Below are 24,272 nucleotides of genomic sequence, written 5' to 3' on the forward strand. Positions count from 1 at the left end.
GGAGTGTGGTGGAGTCTCCTTCTTTGGAGGTCTTTAAGCAGAGGCTTGACAACCATATGTCAGGAGTGCTCTGATGGTGTTTCCTGCTTGGCAGGGGGTTGGACTCCATGGCCCTTGTGGTCTCTTCCAACTGTATGATTCTATGATTCTAATCCCTACAGATCAAAAAGTCATACTTGATGGCGGTCCAACGAAGTTCTGAGCTCCTCAAAAGGAAAAGCAGGCTATAGGCCTATTGATTGAATAAACACATGAATATTGACAATTTTAAACTCCTTAGGCCAAGAATATTCGGCAGATGTAAATGGAAGGAGGCTGTTGTTGGTTATGAAACCATCATTTTAAATTCTGCCTTTCTGAGATTCAGGATGCACCACATCACTTGACTGTGGTTTATTTAAAGGTTCTTTCTCTTTCGCAGAAGGAATTATCATTTATGAGAAGACCTTTAAAGATGTTGATAGACTACAATTCCCATCATCCTTTACCATTGATCATGCTGACTGGGACTGATGGGAGCTGTGAGTCTAGGGATGATATTTCTCATCATGAGCACACACACAGAGAAGGGGGGATGAATGTTCCAAAATTTAGTTGCAGCTATTTTAGTACCCAAACTCAGTCACGTTTAAAGCTGTACATTTTATGAAATTTCCTAATCCTAATGGTTGCATTACCATTAAAACATTTTACAACACATTTAATTGTATCTTAATGTTAATGTTATTTTGGCTTTAGCAACTTTTTTTGGCCTTAGGCTACAATCTTATTATACATGCTTACCTGGGAGTAAGTCCCACTGAGCTCAATGAGAATAACTCCTGAGAAGGGATTGCAATATAAATCTCTGACTAAACCTAAGGTCATGGGAGATGCACAATGGAATGCAATATGGCAATATTGCTACTTAAAATTCACTGCACTTCTATTCTGTATAGCTTCAAGAAGTGTGTTAAAGGAGACACTGCCTCTGAATTACTGATAAGAGTTCTATGCAGTCTTAGAGAATAAGAAAGAAGTGGGGTATTGTTGGAAAATGTAATTGAAATTCTACTCTTTTGAATTCTGGAAACATCAGGTTTTATTTTCTAGTACATTTTGTAACCTACAGTTTACATGGCAAACTTGGCTCCCCACAGTTGCATAGAGTTGCCAGCTTCCTGCAGCAAGTATCATACTAACGTTTTGCTTGCATATTTCTGATTTGTTTCCTTAAAAATTGATTTCTTACAATAGAGAAACAGGTGGACTTAAGAAGCCTTGCCTAAAAAACAAAAAACAAAAAACAAGCCTCTTCTTAAAATAGGAGATTAGGAAGTGAGATAGGAAGAAATGGAATGAAGGTTCTGGGAAACTACAAGTTTCTCAACTCCCTTTCCTTGATGTGTAGCCTTCTTCATTTTCCCAGATAGACTTGAGGTCTGTCATTCCCATTCTCCCAGAATCAGCCAGAAGATATTATCTCACAACACTTAACCACTTTAAAGGGGGCACAGGATACATATGCCCAACCACCATGTTCATTTAGGGTGTATAATACATTCACCTCCCATCATCCTGAGACCAGGTTATCAATTTTGAACATAGAGAAAGCCACCATTGGGTCCACATGCTACACATTTTAAATCAAAATCATTTTTGAGGAGCTAAGACAAAAGCAAATTTATTAAACCTTTACATTCTACAGGTAATCAACATAGTAAATTCAAAACATTTGGATGACCTTATTGGTTTTCTTTTTTTGCAAAAGACGTCCAACTCCCCATAGAGGAAACCCTTAGAATACTTGCCACTATTTATACTATTTAAATTGAAGACTCAGTTGAGGACTTGCTCACCTCACATTCCTTCCCTCCACTCTTCAAACCTTACATTTTATTACAAGTTGAATAGTAAACAAAAGTGTAAGGCAGTCTAAGAGAGCTGATATCCTTCCAGAAAAAAAATATATCTGTAGCCACTATTTCTTAAGTGTTAGGAGCACATGATTGAAAGATCAAAGCCACGGCCATTCTACAAACAGTAAATTAAACACCCGCTTTTATAGCCTCTCGCGTGCAGAAACCTTTGATCCATATGCAAATTGCATTTTCGTGAAACAAGCATGTAAAACTAATTAGAAGAGAGTTTATATTTATTATTTCAATCTTGTCTTAATTGGAAAAAACAATAATCCAGCGCCATAGCCTCTTTTTCCGTAGCTGCCAAAAGAAATTCTCTCTTAAAAGCTGGGTTTTGCAGTTAGATGTAAGGCTGCTTAGTTTGCCCTTATAATGTTGAAGTGAAGAAAGGAGAAGTAGAAATTTTTGTCTCTGCTTTTTCAGAAGCCTTGTAAGAAGTCTTGGAGTTGAGTGACAATTTCTGTATCCACAGTTTCCATGAGCACCTGAAAGCCTTGTTCTCCCAGCAATTCCTGTTGTGCTTTTAGCTTCTCATATACAAATTGCTGCAGCGACACAGAGTGTACTGGATCCTTCAGTGCAAGCTGTGGGATACAGATAAGAACAATATATAATAATGAAAACAGCAGGCAAACCCAGGGCAACGATGACTCATTCATCTATTTTATAATCTAAGTTGGAGTAAAAAAAAAAAAAAAGCTTTTGTTTTCTGCAATTCTTACATCTGCCCGTTCCAAATTCTTCCAAAGAGGAACTCTGCTATTTCACCCATTGAAATTAATCTTTAGCTGCAGTGCTCATTAATTTAACATTGCTCACATCCCCAAACGACAGATATCTTCATTTTTGCAGTTTTACCTCTCTCAGGAAATTTTAAAAGCCTAAGTACCACTGTTAAATTTCTCATTAGCCAACTCAGACAGATGTTTCACCAAGAAATAGCTCAGAATACCCAGGCTAAAAAAGTGTGAGGCAAAGCAAATAGGTGTTAAGATCTGCACATCAACAGAGCTACAGCCTCAGCCCAAACGTCAAGCAGTTTTACTTTTGGATTGGTCTGACTGTTCTTTCTCCCTCTGATTATAAACATATATATTTATTATTTGAAGGCTGTGGAGTCTCTTTCAATTCTCCAGTGCTCAGTGAGATACACACAGTGCCTTCTGGCAACGTTTCAAAAAGGAAGGTTTAGAAAATACCAAGTTTCAAGACCTCAACTACGAAGCAGAATTGCTATGGAAATTGAGACTATCACCTTCCCAAGTAATTGCTGAAGAATCTCCTTCAGCCATAAAAACAACCATGTCCTCTAACTGTGCAAGATATTGTTCAGAGAAATCTATGGGGAAATCTACAGGGAAACTGAGAACATAAATTGCAAAGTTATGTTTGAGAAAAGCACCTTATGTCATGTAACATTAGCTATTTTTTAAAACTGCATTTCCAACAGATTGACTGATTTTAGAAATACCCTCCCCCAAATCATTCAATGAAGGGGAGAGAAACTTGAAGAAAACTCTAAAATGGCAAACTATACCTTCAAACAGAAGCTTACATGGCGATTTACAATGGTGATTTACAATGAATTAATAGTAGCATCTGTGTCCAAGGTTTGGGATTGGGTTCAAAATTAAAAGTGAGTTTACCACCACAAACATCAATAAGATATAACTGAAGGGTTAATAGGAATTATATACAGTGGTACCTCGCAAGACGAAATTAATTCGTTCTGCGAGTTTTTTTGTCTTGTGATTTTTTCGTCTTGCGAAGCACGGATTTTGGAAAAGCTTCAAAAATCACCAAAGTCTTCAAAAACCTCAAAAAAGGCTACCACACCGCGTGCTATGAGTTGCTCCTCGAAGTCAAGTCGCAACTGCACCCCCTGAATGCACGGTTTTAAGAAAAAGGAAACAAACTTGCAAGACAAAGGAAACAAACTTGCAAGACGTTTTCGTCTTGCGAAGCAAGCCCATAGGGAAATTCGTCTTGCGAAGCAACTCAAAAAACGAAAAACTCTTTCGTCTTGCGAGTTTTTCGTCTTACGAGGCATTCGTCTTGCGAGGTACCACTGTAGTATGGAAAGTTGCAATATTAGGAACAAAAACAAATATGGATGCTCTTTGCTTGGAAAGCCTAGAACCTGTCCATTACTGGTCAAGAAACTCTTCTACTCTTTTGAAATAAAGAACAGCTCTGTTGGAAGGAGGTTTCCAAATCTTTCCCATCCTCAAATTCTTTTCTTTTCTGAGATTGCATGCTCTTTAATCCTTTCTCCTGTTTGTCCCTGTGGTTGTGTGTTTAGAGTGTCACTTTGCAGAACTAGAAGTTTCGATTCTAGACCTGCTCGTGTCTTTCTCCCGTCCAACGTTACTCTTGTCTTCTGTGATGCCAAAAAGTGAATTTCCCCTGTGAAGTGTACCTTATGGTGCCATTGGCCCTAGAGTAGTGGGACCAGAGAATGGGATGTAAGAAAAAGAGGTGTCTTGATATATATTTCTTTTTAATCATGTAAGAACAACTGAAAAAAATAATTTGCTAAATTCTGCAATTTTGTTCTGCAAATTGTTATGTACTACTTTATCAAATTAACGATTATTTGCCTGTCACAGTACTGTTGTCTGAACAAAGACCTAAATATGGATAGTACTGTAGCCCTGCTTCATCCTGTGCAGTTTAACTGTCAACTTATTAATAGTATCTCATCTCCCTAGGCAACAATAAGAAATCACTTATTCTGTCAGACTAGTTTAACCAACCTTAGCAGTTTTCTAATTATGGGAGCCTCTCCAAAATATTTTTAGCCGGCAGCAGCTTCCTTGATAGAACAGCTTAGTTAGCTGTGCCGCATCCCAACAAAATGTTAAAATGGAAGTTTACTAAAGCTATCATATTTTCAGAATCCAGCAGAATAAAAGTGATCAATGTGGAAACGTACAAAGCTAATGTTGGCATTACAAACGTAGATGTTATAAAAGGTAAAGGGACCCCTGACCATTAGGTCCAGTCGTGGCCGACTCTGGGGTTGCGGCGCTCATCTCGCTTTACTGGCTGAGGGAGCCGGGGTACAGCTTCCGGGTCATGTGGCCAGCATGACTAAGCCGCTTCTAGCGAACCAGAGCAGCACACAGAAACGGCGTTTACCTTCCCGCCGGAGTGGTACCTATTTATCTACTTGCAGTTTGATGTGCTTTCGAACTGCTAGTTTGGCAGGAGCTGGGACCGAGCAACGGGAGCTCACCTCATCGTGGGATTCGAACTGCCGACCTTCTGATCGGCAAGCCCAAGAGGCTCAGTGGTTTAGACAACAGCGCCACCCGAGTCCCATGTAGATGTTATAGCCATGTACAGTTTCCCAGATTAAGGGCTGTGTCCAAAAAACTCATTGTGTGTTTGGAACAACTTCCGCAAGCTCCACAGAACTTCCCCCATACGTTGGTGGTGGGAGAGCAGGGAGAGGGAAGTCCCACTGCGTTCCTGGAAGTCAAGTCCGCATGCCCAGTTATTCACAGTTGGATACAACCCAGTGTATCTAGCAGTTAGTTAAAAGCACTGACTGCTTGGTGTGGTGGGTTGATGTGAGGTGGTCATTTTGGCATACAAATAGGATAGAAATAAGTAAGTAATAACTACACACACACACACACACACACACACACCCTCTGCATGTGCTTTTAGGAGGGGCCCACCTCCAATATGTGATGCCTGACAATGTTATTTGAGGCATTTTTTAAAAAATTAAAAACTAGCTTTGTGGCAATGGCTGCCGCTGCTGTTTCATTTCCGTAAGAACACAACAAGCTGCACCGCAGAATGAACATCAGTGCCAAGAGACTAATATTTAACTGGGTTTTAGAAATTTAGGCAGATCTGCAAATGTCTCTGAGGCAATGAGACTAAATAGTCCCAAGTGCTTAAGTATCCTAGAGAAAAGCAATTTGAAAATCACATTAATAATTTATATTTTGTACAATTAGTCGGTGTATTGTTGCATTTTTATTTTTTATGCCATTATAAAGTTTGTCTGGCTACACAGCCACTTAATGCCTATTTTTGCTCGTATCTTATAATTATGGTTTAATCAAAGAATATTCAAATGTTTATAGTAAAACATTAGCACTAAAAAGACTGTCTTTAGTGAAACAACACAACACAGATATCACAAACTTGGGTTTGTGCCCAGGCTTTACCGTCAGCAAGTCTTACTTGGCTGTGAGGTGAAAGGAGGGCTTTTTCTGTGGTGGGTGGCCCCTGAACTACAGTATTTCCACACCATGCATTTAAAGCACACGGTTTCCCCCAAAGAATTCTGGGAACTGTGCGTTGATAAGGATGCTGGGAATTTTTCTATCCCGGGATTTTTTAAAGCCTTGTGCTTTAAATGTGTGGTATGGATGTGGCTTCAATTTCTCTTGCATCTTATTGAAAACTGGAAAACTTTTGCTATTGGTAAATTGAGCTTTTCTAGGGGTGGGGACTGATAATTTGGCTTTTGTTCAGAAATATGTATTGCTGTTTCTAGCCTTGATTCTAATTTATTGTATATTATACTTTAGTTTTCAACATATTTACATGAACCATTTTGGGAATATTCCTGCTGAAAGATGGCATACAAATATAGCATGCTAATAAAAACTGTTATTCTGTACACTGCTTACTTAATTCTGTAATTCTACACTGCTTACTTAAATGCTCTGTAATTCTACACTGTAATTCTACACTGCTTACTTAAATGCTCTGTAGTTTTGTATTTTGGCAGCTTTATTGCTGCTAAGCAGTAAAGCTGCTAGGGGATGGGGAGAAACCCATAAACTACCAATTTCACTGGAGAACTGAATTAATAAATTTATGTTCTAGCATAATTTACATACACTATCAGGTGGAAACACAGTCAATATTTTATAATGTACCTTCTATGAAAAAATCTATATTTGTTTGCCTCCTTTTAGGACTTGCTTTGGGGAGTGCGCCTTCAAAAAGGCAATATATATTTCTAAAGCGCCTTAATTTTAGAGCATCTTGACTAAAATGTAAGAAATAAAATTAGTATACTTGTTTGGATGATTAAATCCTGGCATGTACAAGTTTTATGGACCCCACACACAACTTCTTTGCTCCTCGTTCCACAACTATAAAGTTGGCTCTGTGTATGTCTGGCTTATTAAGCCAGGATTTGATCATCTAATCCATGTAAGAGTTATAAAATGCTTCCTCGCCCCAGGTGAGATCAACAATACCCTTACCCCAAAGTCTCCATCCTTTCATTAATATATACAGTTCATACTGGCCCCTATTAAAAAGTGCTAGAACAATAATTTTATATCATTTACACTCAATGAAGAATGTATCGAAAACGTCCAAATTCAAATGAAGTACGACGCTAATGAGATTTGATTTCATGCTTAATGAATCCAAAACTTATTCTAGGTGATCTCATGTCAATAACTGAGAGGTAACCTAATTATACTCTCTGAAATCAATCACTACAAAGAGACAAATTATTTCAGTCATTAATGTATTTTTCAATTAGAGTGTATTACAATGTAGAATGGGGGACGGGGGACGGGACTAAACAAACCACAATTCATAATGTAATGCTATTAAATCCTGCAAATAAAAATTGCTCATGATTAATCAGCATGTTCTTAAAGATTTTCAAAGCATATTACGCTAAACAAAGATTAAGTCACAAAATAGGGTTTTTAATATATATTGCTGGTTCTAAAAAGCAAGATTATATTTTTTTCTACTACAATATAAGGAATTGGAAGACTGGAACTAGAGCTTACAAAAAGCAGCAGTCCTGAGTTTCCTCGTTTTTCCTATGCCATTGCCTACCATGACAGAATCTGTGAAGTACAGTGGTATCTCGGGTTAAGCACTTAATTCGTTCTGGGGGTCCGTACTTAACCTGAAACTGTTCTTAATCTAAGGTACCACTTTAGCTAATGGGGCCTCCTGCTGCTGCTGTGCCGCCGGAGCACAATTTCTGTTCTCATCCTGAAGTAAAGTTCTTAACCTGAAGCACTATTTCTGGGTTAGCGGAGTCTGTAACCTGAAGCGTATGTAACCTGAGGTACCACTGTACCATGGCTTATCATGAACAAGCAGTGAGTACGTTGCTGAATCGCTCCCATTTCTATCCTCCCTTCACTGAACTGGAAGGAACAAACCTTGGCCTTTGTCTATAAGGGCATGTGTACCACTGCTCATGGTTTGTTTCTCTAAAAGAAACCATGTAAGCCAATAACTAATCTTGGCCTGGCACTCTGGTTTGTTTGCAGAGAAACAAACCATGAACACAGGTTCATACACCATGGCAAGCCAAGATTTGTGCTTCAAGCCATGGCTCCCAGGCCAAGAAAGGGGGGAACAAAACAGGAATGATTCAGCAGCAAGCACTGCTAAGCCATGTGCATTCACAGCAAGCCGTGGCAATGTGCAATTGTACCCAGTGTCTAGTTTTCGCCTCGGAATCTCAGCATAAAAATCCATGTACTCTGAACCAGCTGAAAAATTCTAACTACAAATCAACTGCAAACACATAATAGTGTATTCAGGCAACTGGGAGTTGGGCAATGGCCTCTTAAGTGCTTATCATAAGGAGAGGTTCTAATAGTATCACACAACATGGCTGGATTAAGTGTTAAAACACATTTTTTTGCATGTGTTTTGGAACAGCTATGATAGGGTTTTGCTGTATGAGTCAGAGGTTGTGAATGACTGCTTACTCATATGGTTGTACCTGCCACACAGTAAAATTCCGAAGAGGCTACTATGTGGTTTTTGGCATCTAAATCCATCCACTTGGAAATCACGTTAGTAGCCGAGGGCCTTTTGGTGTGTGCTCATGGACTGCAAGATATATGTATTTTAAAATTTGAAATTATGATATATTCATTTGGAATGAAAGCGGGTGGAATAGAAATCAAATACAGTCGTACCTCGGGTTACATACGCTTCAGGTTACAGACTCCACTAACCCAGAAATAGTACCTCGGGTTAAGAACTTTGCTTCAGGATGAGAACAGAAATCGTGCGGCGGCGGAGCACAGCGGCAGCAGGAGGCCCCATTAGCTAAAGTGGTGCTTCAGGTTAAGAACAATTTCAGGTTAATGACAGACCTCCAGAACGAATTGAGTTCTTAACCCAAGGTACCACTGTAGCTAACTCAATGCATAATAAACATTCACAGCACACAAATGTCTTTTTGTCTTTATGAATACAATTTGTGATGATTTAGGATTTCAGTGCTAAAATGGCTCCCAGAAATTTTGCTGAGGACCACCAATCAGATCAAATCTTAATTCTAATCACAAACAAGGCCATTCAGACTAATCAGATTCAACGAGAAAGCAGAAGAAGCTCTCAAAAATCAAAGAAGCGTTGTGACTTTAAGTGGCTCAGCAGTCACTAAATCTACTTACGTAGAAAGAAAAATGATTTTAACTTTATGACCAAAAAAAAAATGGAATTCTTGTCATTCTAATTTCTAGGGTTTGTGATAGTTCTTCACTTAGCCAACAGGAGGCATTCTTCACCAAACTTTAAAGTACTACAGTCTAACTTCACAAGTTGAGACATTTCACAACTCAGTTTCTGTTTCTCTGTTCCCTTCTGTGTTGGTGTCAGCAGTTCAAGTGTAATATACCTAGTAATAGCAGCCAGGAAAGGTCTAGGTAAACCAGCCAAGTTTTCAGCAAACCCCACAAACCTCATTAGAACCTTTGATAAGTAGAAAAAAGAATTCCATTAATGAGCCTGGATAGTAATTTTCTGTTTCTTGTCGTTCATATAGGGGAATAATCTCCCTTTGCCTTACTTCTGTCTTATACAAAATATGTCTTTTATTCTTGCATGTTGGAATATCTTCTGCTTCTATTCCTCATTAATGATGATTAGTGTTTCAGACTGCTGTAACATTTTCAAGCTATAGGCTTATAAGTAAAACATATCTAATTCTGAAGCTGCAATCTTATGCACACCCACTTGGAGGTAAGTTCCATTTAACTTAGGAGGACATACCAGCAAAGACAGTATTTATTTCTCTCATGTGAGTCATTTTTTCCCATAGAAACAAAACCATAAACCTCCCTGGAATTAATTTATGGTTTTAATCACTGTATCTTGCTTAATTATAATATGGACATCTGTGACTCATTGGGTGGCTACAGAATCTAGAGCAACTACATGCACTTCACAGAAGCATGGCTGTGTCTCACTATGGAATCCTAAAATACTTCCCTCGTATTTCTGATCATTGTCTATGTGCAGTAACGTTTCGTAGTGTGAAGCCGTTAGAAATATAGGAATGAGGGCCCTGAAACTCAATTTAGATTATCAAGTGAAACTTTTAAAATTCTACTTTTCAGGAATGTTATTCCTGTCACGTGCAGGGCCAATTAGAACAGCAGAGTTTCAATTTGTGTGTGATAGAGTTGTGTTGAGAGAACACAACTGGATTTTTCAGCAGTGAGGAACACCATCGGTATTTGAGATTATATTAAATGACAAACGAACACTCCCCACCCCTTCTTTTGCAGAACACATTCTTTAAAGGAACTGGATATATTGTGAAGTATTATTGACCAGTGAAGCAAGAGCGTATGGATACCCATGGTTTGGGGGCCAGTGGTCAAATCTCAAGTGACATTGGTGTCCACATGCATGACAATCACCGACTCCTTCCTTGTTCTATTAGCCTATCATTATAGCTGGTGGTTCCCACAAACTTCATAATCAGGAAAGGCAAATGATTTGAAATAAACCTAATTTAAAAACTGGGCATGAAAGCAAACTAGCCTCAGGATGAACTTCCTAATCTGTTTCAAACGGGAGTATGAACATTCCTATTCCTTGCCCTATGAGCTGGGACTAGCACTCAGTTGCTAGGATAGCAAGCTCTCTTGCCGAGTCACACACAAGGACTTCTTCATGTGATCTTCCTACCCCCTTTAGTCAGAGGACAGAATCATGTTTTCTGGGTCTCTGCTAGCATGGAGTATCAAATTCACACCAGCTGCTCACTCAGAGGAGGGAGAATGAACCAAATGCCAGTCCCTACTATGTGGAACCATTGGTCAATAAAATTATCACCAGTTATCTAGTATTTCCTCCCCAATTATAATCTTGTTCTTGCAAGTTTTGCAGACCATATACATATAAGTATGCATATTGTGTGTGTGTTCATATGTGCAGTTTTTTTAATCAACTGTATACTAAATTATCCATGTGCCCTATATTTTTAATGTTATATAAAAGGGGATCAATTATCTTGCTTTTCTTTGTTATTTATTGATGTAGGTTTATACTATTCTAAACACACACACACACACACGAATTAAAGAAGATCCTCTGTGCATAAAATGTTTCCTTACTTTTGATCATTTTCAAGCCATTATTTCACATTTTTTTCAACACTATTTTTTATTTTTTTAAAAAAAGCTATTAACTCTAAGCAGTTATTCTAAGCAGGAGTAAGTTATTCTCAGTTTGTGAGGAATAACTCCTCAGTCTGTCATAAACTGCCCTGAGCTATGTTTTTAAAAAGCAAAAGGTTAGATTATTAAGTTCCCTGCTCCAGGTTACAGGCACTGGAGGTGCTAAATTAAGATGTGAACAAGATGGGGAAAGCCAAGTCTTAATAACTTTTAAGAATGGCAGTGTTAATTATCAAATCTTTAGAGCAAAATATACTGGCAATTTGGTATGTAGAAAGCAAAGGAGGAAGGGCCCCCAGAGGTTTGCATGAAAACTGAAGTCTACAACAGAATATCTGAGGTAACTTTAATCTGTTTTAGTATTTTAACTTTTGTAAGTTTTAAAGTAAGGTTGTAACTTGTTGTTGATGTTAGTCTTATCTTTTTGTAAACTGCTTCGAGATTATTATTTTTTACAACCAAGCAATGTATAAATTTCATGAAATAAACAAGCGAATGAATGGTGGGCCAAATGGCAGCATTCTAGGATCCAACGACATGCACAACCAGTTCAGCATACCCAAAGGGGCACTGGGCTTATGTTGCTCAAATAGTGGCTCTCTGTGCCAGGCAGTGAACTGCTTTTGAAACTGAGGGGATTTTCAAAAGCAGAGTGTGATGTGGTATGCATTGGTCTGCTCTTCAAAAGTCAAACAATCCAAGGAATTCTAGAGAATCCTCTGGGTAAATTTTGAGTTTCCTCAGGCTTAATCTTCTAATTTCTTCTATATGTCTCCCTCTCTCTCTCTCTCCCTCTCTCTCTCTCTCTCTCTGTGTGTGTGTGAATATGGTTCTAGTTTTCTGTAGAATCCAAAGATGCTGTTCCGAAGTCCAGCTATCACAATCCTGTCTATGCTGCCTTGTTTCTACAAACATGAACAGTAGAAGCATGAACATCACAGCCTAACTGCACAGTGCAGGATGGGGCTGAGTGTTTCAGGAACTACGGACATGATAGCAATTAAACCGAGGAACAAAAAAGTTGGTCTATGCATGGCTAAATTACATCTTTCGACACTCGAAGTGCAGGGCACGTACCATCTTTTTCCTTTTGTCCTGCTCTGTGGGAGGCTCTTCTTCTTCCGTCACTTTGGGCTCTTCAGAAAGAGACATCAGCATGCAACTAAAAAACAGGATGCAAATAAATTAGGGCTTTCAACTTAGGCATGCCAAGAGAAGTTAAAAGTCTAATATACTTTTTTTTTTTTTTTTGGTCTTCTCATTCAAACTGTTTGTTGCATCCTCGTATAGGTTCACTGTACAAAGGGAATTGTGCTTGCAACGCAAGGTCACAAATGCAATGTTATGTTTATCTTTGGGTCTGCGATTGGATCCTTAAAGATCTGTTTTGTAACTTTTAAAGCTCCATAGTGTGTGAGGGCTTCAAAGCAAGGGTATAAAACAAAAAACAACATTTACCTGTTGTTCACAAATAGATAAACACAAGAGGGAACCTGCACTGCTTCTTGAACTCTGTTTATAGCATCACTCCAAATTCTTTTGGATACAGGCAACAGAAGGCAATGAATGTAAAAGCCCCATTGATCAGTGCTCTACTTCCCTGTCTCTAGAATTGTAATCTCATGATAAATTGACTGTGTAAAAAGAGTTCATGAGCCAGGCACCCAGAGCAATCATCACAGATTGCTATGCCAGCAACCCCAGAAATCTCTTGATGAGGATGAGAGAAAACATGGATCGAAACACAACAGAACAATACTTTCAGGTGGAAGTGAAGAGTGGACTCAAGTATGCTTGTAACATGCCAATGTCTTCTGTAATTGCTGCTTTCCTCTGCAGGCATTTTTATGTATTTATTGCATTTATACCCTACCATTTTCTCCAAGGCATACATAGCTCTCCGCCTCCCCTGCGAGGTAGGTTAGGCTGAGAGGCAGTGACTGGCCCAAGGCCACCCAGTGAGCTTCATGGCTGAGTGGGGATTTGAACCCTGGTCCCCCAGGTTCCAGTCTGACACTCTAACCACTACACCACACTGGTTATATGCTATCACACATAAGAGAACATTTTTTTGTCGTTTCTGAATCCATGTGCAGATATCATGCAACCAAACAAGCCAACAACCTCAGCTTGGAGCCTGGAGCGCCACAGCCAATCAGTGGAGACAGTACTCAGCTAGATGGGCCAATGGCCTGACTCGGTCAAAGGCAGTTTTTTCTGGCCTGTATTCAGTGTAGTAACTGTCCCATCTGCACAGGAATTTAAGCTTGTGCAGCAGGAACCCCACCTCTCCTTTCCGGACAACTGCTCTGGATTTCTCCAAAAGCTCTCTGAAGTGCTGGGGGGGGTGTGTGTCACAAAGCCACTACCGAATTCAAGAGGGGGTGGGGTTGCGGGACTCACGCCCCCAACTACAGTCTCGCGGGGCCGGCGTCAGCCCCGCGAGGCCACCGGGATTCCCCTCTTCATGTTTATTCATCTCCCTCGGCGCTAGCCAATCGGCTGGCGCAAGGGGCGGGCTTACCGGGTCCCTCTTAAGGTCAGGGCAGCCCCGGCTCGCCCTCTTTCTCTCACCGCGTAGCAAAACGTCACAACTCCTCGGTTCTGGCGGTTAGGCATTGGCAGGGGTATTGTTATGCAAATGATGCTGGGGGGGAGGGACGCCATCACCTCCCCCAGGTCTTGAAGGGTAGTTCGTTAAAGGACTCCGGGGGGCGTCGCCTCATCCGAAACCTACGGAGGCTAGGGCCTAAAGCGCGCCCCCGAGCGGCCACCCCTCGGGGAGTGCCTACGGATGTGCATCTCGGGGTCTCCCCCTGGCGGTGTTAATCCCTTCCCGGTTAGACCGGATAGTCTGTTAGGGCCAATGCCTAAAGCCAATACCGCTCTTACCTGTAATCAATAAAATTGTGGCCATTTACGCCCATTAACCTCAAAGTCTGTGTACAGTGTCTTTATTTCTCCAACTGTCGGAGGGGGCGGGAATTGCCACGCAAGCATAAATCTTTGTGCTGATGGAATGGTTTGTTGGCACTACATTAGCTAAAAATCTATGCTCCTAATTGCCTACTTTAAAATCCTTCAATAATTGCATACAGTTCCGTAAATCCAAATGAGAGGCTTATTTAAGCAGGCTTTATAAGCAATGATACCAATGCAAGTTGATCTAAATTAAACAAGTCTTGATCATCTGTACAAAAAAGTATGCACACATAAATATGGACATTTGTCAATGGCTGTATAGAAAACTTGAATGCAAAATGATTACCGTATTTTTCTGTGTATAAGACTAGGTTTTTTCCCTAAAAAATAATGTCAAAAATTTGGGGGTGTCTTATACACAGATACATCTCTCCCCATTTTCTTAAATCGGAGTCCTCCAAAATAGGGGGCGTCTTATACATGGAGGTGTCTTATAGACGGAAAAATACGGTACTTACCGTATTTTTCGACCTATAGGACGCACTTTTTCCCCTCCAAAAATGAAGGGGAAATGTGTGTGTCCTATGGGGCGAATGCAGGCCTTCGCTGAAGCCTGGAGAGCGAGAGGGGTCGGTGAGCACCAACCCCTCTCGCTCTCCAGGCTTCAGGAGAGCCGCAGCGCCAGCCCCACAAGGTCGGGGGACAGCGGGGAGGCAGAACGCCGCCATCCCGCTGTCTCCCAATGTGGTCTGCAGGCGGGCGGCGGGGAGACGCGTGCTTCTCCCCGCTACCTGCCCCGCAAGAAGCTCCGGGGACAGCTGGGAGGCGCAGCGCGTCGTCCCGCTGTCCCCGGACCTGGTCTGCAGGCAGGCGGCGGGGAGAAGAGCGCTTCTCCCCGCTGCCTGCCCTGCAAGCTCCGGGGACAGCTGGGAGGCGCAGCGCATCTTCCCGCTGTCCCCGGACCTGGTCTGCAGGCGGGCGGCGGGGAGAAGAGTGCTTCTCCCCGCTGCCGGCCTCACAATAATTTTTTCCCCTTTATTTCCCCCCCAAAAAACTTGGTGCGTCCTATGGGCCAGTGCGTCCTATGGGGCGAAAAATACGGTACATTTGTGAGCCAACCTCTATTAAGGCATTGGCAATCTAGAACAGCCACACTAGTTCACACTTTTAAGTATCAAAGCATACAAATTTCATCTTAACATTCGTAAACAAGGTTGAGCCAAGATGATCTTGGCAGCTTATCAAATGCAGCAGGCGCAAACAAATTAAGCATTTCACTTAACTCTTTGAAAGTTCTTGTTTCCGTGTCTTCAGTCATGACATCGTGAAGCCCTTCTACGGAAATGTTTATGATGCCGCAAAATTTATCTTGGATAATACTGGAAAAGAACAGGAAAATGGTTTAGCTCAACTAACTAAACAGGAAATTTCCTCGGCACTTTTTAAAGGGAACACCTCCGGAGAGCGACTTCCTTTAATTTAGAGCTTACACTCGCAAGCAGCAACTCCAAACTACAGAAACTTCTGTAGTTTCTGCCTCGTAGGCAACTGCAAAACTGGCCATAGGGAAAATGAGAGAACACACACCAGGAAAACAACACTTGCACAGCCCCCTCCCCAATAACTGGCTCCAAGCATTTACCTGCCAAACAGGTTTGGCGTGGTTAGCTCTGACAGTGCCAATCACATATTGGAGGAAAGGGGGTGGGCTGGAATCAATCCTCTTGCCCCAAGCAGTTACTGTTAAAACTGACAGCACCGAACATCTGTCACGCCTGCATGTGAACCCAATTAAAAACAGAAGAAATGAAATGTGTACACTGCCCCAAGTGCTATATGGAGGAGTCCATCGACGGGAACGATAACTGAGGATCTGATCTTGAATATCAATTTACAGGGAATCCTCATCTGAAGTGCTGATTTCCCCGTGGATCGGAGGAAAATCTTTAAATGCATGGCTTGCTCTGTGGCAACTTGAATTAGTAATAGCACTGGTATGCCTTGCGTACAATTAAATTCAAGATGCAGACACTCATCTCTGAAATTGTTGCTCAGTGTCCACAACTTGTGGTTAAAGCTCAGAATTAATGAATGTGAAGGACCTAATCTGTCAGCCTGATCCCATCTTGGGATCCCATCTCTCGTATCTATTATGGCTGCTGCAAAGGTGACCTTTTTTTATTTCTTGCACTTCCTTCATGTCCAGGGGTTTCGCCAATGAAGGGGAATATAAAAGCAAAATTCAATGCAAGAAGATGGTGACTTTTAGAAGCATAAGAATTTTAATGAATCTCAAGAACATATTTTCCCCTCCAGAATTTTCCAGAATCTTTCATTTTAAAAGCAACAGCCCAGGTTATGGGTGCAATTACTTAAGAGTAGGCACCACTGAGTTCAGTAGGATTTCTGAGCCAGTGTGGTATAGTGGTTAAGAGCAGTGGACTCGTAATCTGGTGAACCGGGTTCGCGTCCCCGCTCCTCCACATGCAGCTGCTGGGTCACCTTGGGCTAGTCACACTTCTTTGAAGTCTCTCAGCCCCACTCACCTCAGAGTGTTTGTTGTGGAGGAGGAGGGGAAAGGAGAATGTTAGCCGCTTTGAGACTCCTTAGGGTAGTGATAAAGCGGGATATCAAATCCAAACTCTTCTAGCCATAGTTAGGATTACAGTGTAAGGGTCCACCAGCACTATAAATTTAAAGCAGTATCATATCACTTTAAACGCTCATGGCTTCTCACAAACGAATCCTGGGAACTATAGCTTGCTAAGGGTGCTCAGTTGTTTAAAAAGACCCTTATTTGCCTCACAGGGCTGAAGTTCCAAGTGGTTTAACAATCAATCCCTCTCTCCAGGGAAATCTGGCTCTGTAAGAGAGCAGAACCCCTGCGTGAAATGGTCACTGCCTGTATATCACAGAAACATTTATTTAGTGGAGATTAGGGAGATGAACTTTACTGACGTCCTCTCTGTGAATTGTTTCCATTCCAGATGGCCATTATAAGAACTAGTGTTTAACTTTGAGAACTGGTGCTCGAGGTCTGCTTGTTTTCTTTCACATCCCCTTTCCCTTTGGGGTCGTGCCTTTTAGATCACGAGACTGGAGGCAGAGGCAGCCCTGCTTTTATTTATTGTGAGAGAGCCAGTTCAGCTGAAGATGGAGTAAAAATGCTTTAAAATAAACATATAAGGAGAGGAGAACTGTAGCCCTATTTGGGTATTTGAGCAAACACATGAGGGCTTAAATAGGGAGCAGTGGCATGCACAAAAAACCCCTGTGTTCCCACATGATGGCTGGACTTCAGGCCTTCGTAGGTTCAGTAGGAAGGTTTGAAGAGAGTTTCTAAGTGCACCTAGAAGCTTCCTTTAGAAGGGTTCCTGATCACAAGGAGGTTTGTGTTCAGCCAAACAATGTTTAAAAGTATCAATCGGTTCCTAGTGCTAAACAACCGAATATTTTGGTTCTGAATACACCTTGATCAAGGCACACCGTAGCATTATATAAGTTGATCAGAAGGCTAGGGTCAGTGATGTGTAGAGGATTCTGGGTGGAGTAGCAGTAGAATCATAGAATTGCAGAGTTGGAAGGGATCCTGAGGATCATCTAGTCCAGCCCCCCTGCAAAGCAGAAATATGCAGCTGGCCCATATGGGGATAGAACCTGCAACCTTGGTGTTATCAGCACCACACTCTAACCAATTAAGCTTGATCCTCTTCTCCTATACAGTGGTACCTTGGGTTACAGACGCTTCAGGTTACAGACTCCGCTAACCCAGAAATAGTACCTCGGGTTAAGAACTTTGCTTCAGGATGAGAACAGAAATCGTGCTCCGGTGGTGCAGCGGCAGCAGGAGGCCCCATTAGCTAAAGTGGTGCTTCAGGTTAAGAACAGTTTCAGGTTAAGAACGGACCTCGAGAACGAATTAAGTTCTTAACCCGAGGTACCACTGTATAAGTCTTTGAATTCGGGTTTCTATGATTTAGGGAATGCTGCCGGCAACCTTGAAAAATCAACTCTGAAATACTTCCAAGACAAAACTGGTTTTATGTAGTTAAGTTTGCACACTCAGGTCTGATTGAGATACTCTCAGTACAGTAGTACAGATAGGTGTCTTTCATTTTTGGAAAGGAACTGTCAGATCTGCTTGAAAATATGTGCTGGCTTGCCTCAAATGTAGTAATGCATTTTGTATTAACAGGCCCACCACTGCTCTTCTGGTGTTATGTGTATATTGATATCTTGAATGTATTTCATTGTTGTGATTCTTCCACCTCAAAGGGAGTTGGAAAGATCACAGAAAACAGGTCTGCACACTTAACTGTCCAGCAGATCACAGAATTATAGAGTTGGGAGGCAGCTCCAACCGTCATCTAGCTCAACTCATCTAGCTCAAATGCAGGAATCACGACTCAATTTATGCAACGACAGACATGTACATGGGCCCTTCTGAAAACAGAGTGGGTAGCCACACAAGTTTTTCATGTTGTCAAGGCAATCTGAGTATAATTTTTGGATGCTATAATTACCTAATCCACTTTACCCATCTGATTAACAAACAACAGTTACAGAGTCAATGGTAATTAAGTTACTCTACCAAATCATAATTCATTGCAAAGATTCATGTCATCTATTTGGAATGGAATCCCATTATCACAAACAACCATGCTGGCACTGGCTCTTTCAGCTCTCTACACAAATATGTGCTAGGATGTTGCTCTCCCATTCCATTTTTTCCAGCAACTGCAGTTTAACTTTTAAACATTTTTTCCAGCAACTGCAGTTTAATAAGTTCCAAGGATAAAATGCACCTCTCAAAAAATATCTTCAGTTTGTGATACAAGAAACTGCAAAACATAGTATTTCTTACAATATCAACAGATTTTCTTATGAATTTCTAACTTTAGTTAGTTCTGTCTATGTATCCAGGACAAAGATCCATCATGGGGAAAATGCAGGCAGTTGATACATTGGCGACACACTTTAAATACACATAAAACAGTTCATTAGAACAAACATACCTATCCTGTTAGACCGCTGCGCTCTGTTGAGTAGCATGGTGCATTACAATGTTGCTGTTATCTCACAGTCTCTCCCCGATAAAAGCTATTTAGTTCTACAAGTAACTGAGTTTCATGATGCTGCCAGCTACAGTTCAGTTTTACTTACTCAATTGTAAGTAGCCTTATAGTGCTCCTATGAATCATTTAATACAAATAAATATTTGAAAACTCTTAAGATCCTGATAGATAAGGACTTAACATCTGATATAGGTGGCTGAACACATAGGGGTGCAAAGTTAGTTCTTGAGGAATGATGTTCCACAGGCAGACAGAACAAAATGGAAATCTATATCTCCCATGATATTTTTGGCTAAGGCTGTTGTCATGCAGCAGTTAGCTTGGTGGCAGACAGATGGCGCTGGAAGCTACAGTGTGACAACAGCCTTCTGAGAGCTGCCAGGCCTTCACAGCAGCAGTGACCAGCCCAGGCATGCAGTAGAGGTTACAGTCATTACAGGCTAGGGCAGCCACCACTGTTGCCCACCTCGTGGGAGCTGTTTCAATGGGCAGCAGGGAAGCAGGATGGAGTTGCCCCAGCCTGCCATAACTATTCCTCTATAACTCGCTTGGGTCACTTGCCGCTGTCCCCTCCTCCTCATGGAAAAAGATCTAACTGGGGAGAGGGGCAAGGAAGGCTTGGTGAAGTCTCACATGGGAGGATTCGCAAGGGCATTAGGTGGGGCTGACACTCCTTTGCACCTCCAACATTGCGGGGGGGGGGGGCAAAAAGAAAAGCTGGAGAGGATCACAAAAGCTTGGAAGGATCAGCATGAGTCAGGCTTTCAACCACTGGTGTCAGGATTTGGACAGGTAAGTGGGGCAACCCGCTTGTCCATCATGCACCCAGTATGCTATGTCAGGCATAGGCAAACTCGGCCCTCCAGATGTTTGGGACTACAACTCCCATCATCCCTAGCAAACTGGACCAGTGGCCAGGGATGATGGGAATTGTAGTCCCAAAACATCTGGAAGGCAGAGTTTGCCTATGCCTGTGCTATGTGATTGACAGATGACTTGCCCTGACTGCCTGTTAAAGGTGGCCCATGCTGCTGGAGCCTTGGTCTAATGGGTTAGTACTGAGTGAAGAAGTGCTGGTGAAGTCTAGAGGGTGGGTGGGTTTGACAAGGGGTGGGGAGCAGGGTTGGTGATGCAAGCAGTGGCCCTCATGTCTGTATGTGTACACACACAAATACACAAAAACTTAAGTTTCATACAAAAAAAAAGCTATGACAGCAAATATGGCAATATTTGAAAAAAACAGACTAGATTTCCCCCTCCCCTGGCGTACAGTTCATCTACAAAATATCTCACGCTGCTGCTGTTTATAGACTTCATACATGCAGCCACAAAAATCCCTGCCGAGTATATTACAATGCAGAATGTTCAAATAAGATGACCTGCGCTTGGCTTTGAAGTGCTGCTGGTTTAGGAGGCTGACCGTGGTCCAGTTCTGAACTTCCCAGTGAGTGCTGAGGTACAGGCTGAGTTGGATCCGCTATGCTGTAGCTTCCAGCTTGATAAAAGCCATAGTATTCTATTCCATTGTCAGAGTCATTTTGCTCTTTGAGCTTCTGCCTGAACTGAATGATTTTGTAGATCAAAAAGAAGATCACAGCACAGGCCAAAATAAAAAAGGTTAATAAAATGTCAAATGCCTGATGTAGTTTCTCGACCTGCTGTGTGCAGATTAGAGATGTTTTCAAGGAGACAGAAGTAGATTCTGGTGGAGATGCTCTGCTTTCTTCCATGGTCAAATTAACAGGTATATTCTGCGCTGGTATTTGCACCGTTAGCACTGAGAACACTATAGCTGCCTGTCTCAGCTTCCTACTGGAATGGGTTCCATCCAGATTTTGAGCAGCTGATGAGGTCGGCACTTCTGCCCATAATGTAACTGTATTTGCTTCCACATCCTTTGAATGTTCATAAACTGCATTGCTTGAGGGGGGGTTTTCCGATCTCATCAATAAAGTAGTGGTACTTTGATGGATACCTGCTGGCTTTATGTTCCTGAATATTCCAGGTCTTGTGGTAGTGTTGAAACAGTTTGCAACCAAACCCCAGTTGGCATAATTCAAGTGCCTTCCATGCAAATAGGAAGGATTTTGGCAACGAATTTTAATAGAGATGGAAGAAGATGTTAGCCAGTTAATTAGCCCAAGTAATCTGCAGCCACAATTCCAAGGGTTGTGATTTGCCTGTAAGTGAGTTAAAGAGACCAAAGGCTTAAGCACTTTAGAATGCAAGTCTGTAAGATTATTAAATGCTAGGTTCAGTATCTTCAAAGAGGATCCCATTTTTTCAAATGTATTATCTGCAATATTGATTATTTTGTTTCTATCAAGTTGCAGAAACATTAACTCCTCCAACAGTGCAAAGGTACTGGAATTGATGTTTTGCAAATCATTATTGCTCAAAAGTAGCTTTTTAAGATTACTTAGACCTGTAAAGCCATTCACATGGATAGCTTTTATTTTGGCACTTTTTAGAGATAGATATTGAAGCTTGTCAAGTCCTCTGAATGCAAAGGGAGGTATTGATCCAATCGGGTTATGTGACAATGAAAGTCTTTCAAGATTGCTCAATGCAGCAAATGCATTTGACGGCACACGTGTTAAATTGTTACCGTCAAGGTACAAACATGTAAGGTTGTCAAGGTGACAAAATGCCGAGTGTGATATCCACGAAATCTTATTGTTCGCTAGGTTAAGAATCCGAAGACTAATCATGCCGACAAAAATGCCACTGCCAACAATCCTGAGACGATTACTTTGCAGCATCAGATATTGAACTGAAGCAAGATCACGAAATAATCCCTTGCGAACAAAAGCTATTTCATTATTCTGCAGGTATAAAGAGCGAAGCTTTGAAAGTCCTTCAAATGTTCCAGGATCCAAGTGTTTTATTTGATTATTATTCAGACGTAGGTACCACAATTTCTTAAGTTCAGAAAATGCCTTTGGGTACACATATAAAATGCTAGAATTATCCAGGTGTAGCACAGCGAGTTGCCGGAGGCCTTTCAGTTCATTTGGATTTAGGTGTGATATGTTGTTCCCACTTAAATATACAAATACGGTATGTTGTGGGAAATTCTTTGGAACAATGGAAAGACCTGAATCACGGCAGTCAGCTTGTCTGCCTCTACACTGCTGGCAAACAGATGGACAGCAAAGTATATCCTGGATCAGCAACAGAAATAAACAATGAAGAGAATTCCAAAACAACTCAAAGGGGTGAAGTTGACACATATCCCAGATTTTGAGTTTTCCCGTCATCTTTGATTGTGCTATCAGGAGGGAGACAAGTTTTAAAATGCTTATTCAAAACTCTCCGATTTCATTATGATAAAAGCATGCAATATTATAATGTTATTTCTACTATTTTGTGAATGTTGTCTCTTATACTATTGTTCTCTGGCTTGTAACTATGTCTACAATTTATTAGTTTATAAGATGGTTATAAACAAGATGGTTTAACAATCTCACCAGTTAAAATTTAAAAGTAATGTAAAAATAACAGCTTTCAGAGATAGAAGCTCCTTAACAACTTTTTAATGAGCCATCCCACTTAAATTCATCCCACTGGTAACTTCTTAAACTTTTAATGTCACTTTTACTGTTCCAAGTTTAAAGTATATCAAAATAGTTCTCACCTAGAATGTGATGCTCATTTTATCAGCTAAAATTTCTTCTTCTGTACCACAGTAAAAGTATTAGTACATGCATATGCTGGAGTTTAAGAACTTTCTAGACAACGGGCTAGTTTCTTACGTTTTGTTGCAGGTTCTGCAACTGTTCCTACAGGAAACATCTACTCTTCCCCAATGGCTCCTCCACAATGACTGGTTAAAATAAAGTTACCATGGATACAGGAAACTGAGAGACAGGAAGTTATTTTATCTGCAGTTCTGAAGGACTGTTGGGGTGGGGGGAATCATTCCTCTAAAAATCAGTTGGATTTATTTATCTGTCTTCCCACGGTGCTGATAATAGTCCGTATTTGCTTTATATGACTGTGTATAATAAAGACTGCATGTGCTTAAGCTAATTTAAGTATAAAAACAATGTAATGTGTGATGTGTTTATAACTAGTTTATAACCAGTAAAAGCAACTGTTCACAGGAAAGAAAAAGACAATGCTCTCAAGTTGTCTCCAGCACTTAAAAGTATTATTCCACCAAATCAAATACTGTCGTTCAAACAGTACTTGTTTTATACTGAGTAAAACATTTTTTCATCTGTATTTTATTGGAGCACAAACATTTTTTACACAGGGAAGAGCCTCAGGTGACCAATGTGGAAATGTGCAGCAGAAGAGACTTAATAAATTGCCTTATGGGGCACACTGTTGTAAAAGAAACAATTTCTAATTTATAGAAAAGGTAAGATATCAAAGTGCTACTAGCTAAAATGTACCATAAGCTCTCGGTGCTATTACATAAAATTTACTGTAAGTGGTCCTTGGGGAGTGAGCAGAGGCTTTTGAGCTATAATAGCAAATAGATATGTGTGAATCCCTCTTTCCAATAGGAATTAGGGCTTAGAAAAGAACCTGGCAAATCAGCAGAAGATCTAACGCAGTATCTGTAGGTTTTATAAGATGAAATGACTTCAAAACAAAACAAATCGCCACCCATATCCCAAATCTGTAGGCACATTGGAAGGTGGGGTTATAATAAAGTTGTAACATCACTCCAGCTAATACATTTAGCTGAGAGAAGCACTGCAAGCAGTATGATGAAGAAGCAGACAAATAGACTTCAGGGCATGGGTTGGCAAACTAAGGCCCGGGGGCTTCATCAGACCCAATTGCCTTCTGGATCCGGCCCGCAGACTATTTTATTGCACTGACAGAACCTTTTATTTCTTTGAGCAATTAAAGGACGGCCTGTGTCAAAAGTTTAGAGAAAGAGAAGACATTTAAATAGGCCCATTTAAATAAATAAGAAGCCA

General features: G+C 41.0%; 2 protein-coding genes across 3 annotated transcripts in view; both read right to left on the minus strand.

Annotated features, from left to right (window-relative positions):
* Positions 1 to 1,056: 1,056 nt before the first annotated feature.
* Positions 1,057 to 24,272, minus strand: part of IPO11 (importin 11) — a 71,103-nt gene continuing 47,887 nt past the window's right edge. The window contains exons 27-29 of the mRNA XM_081880819.1: positions 15,544 to 15,639; positions 12,416 to 12,500; positions 1,057 to 2,485 (exon numbers count right to left, since the gene is read on the minus strand). Of these exons, the coding sequence (XP_081736945.1) occupies positions 2,321 to 2,485; positions 12,416 to 12,500; positions 15,544 to 15,639 (346 nt within the window). The 3' untranslated portion in view covers positions 1,057 to 2,320. The remainder of the gene's footprint in view (positions 2,486 to 12,415; positions 12,501 to 15,543; positions 15,640 to 24,272) is intronic.
* Positions 18,661 to 24,148, minus strand: LRRC70 (leucine rich repeat containing 70). 2 transcript variants are annotated; one of them, XM_081880755.1, is made up of 2 exons: positions 23,091 to 24,148; positions 18,661 to 22,606 (listed from the first exon to the last, which is right to left on the minus strand). In XM_081880755.1, exons 1-2 carry the CDS (start codon positions 23,128 to 23,130, stop codon positions 20,685 to 20,687), a joined length of 1,962 nt encoding a protein of 653 aa, XP_081736881.1. In that variant the 5' UTR covers positions 23,131 to 24,148; the 3' UTR covers positions 18,661 to 20,684. The 2 variants fall into 2 exon arrangements, with proteins under 2 accessions (XP_081736881.1, XP_081736882.1); XM_081880756.1 differs by having other exon boundaries at positions 22,973 to 24,148.

Source organism: Podarcis erhardii (genome assembly GCF_964252035.2).
Source record: "Podarcis erhardii genome assembly, chromosome: 11".
Lineage (NCBI taxonomy): Eukaryota > Metazoa > Chordata > Lepidosauria > Squamata > Lacertidae > Podarcis > Podarcis erhardii.

Coding starts and splice junctions, on each gene's coding strand:
- LRRC70 (XM_081880755.1), bottom strand. CDS start 23,130: ATGTTTCCTGTAGGAACAGTTGCAGAACCTGCAACAAAAC. Junction 22,607..23,090: donor TGCAGAACCTGCAACAAAAC/GTAAGAAACTAG, acceptor CCCTCCTGATAG/CACAATCAAAGATGACGGGA.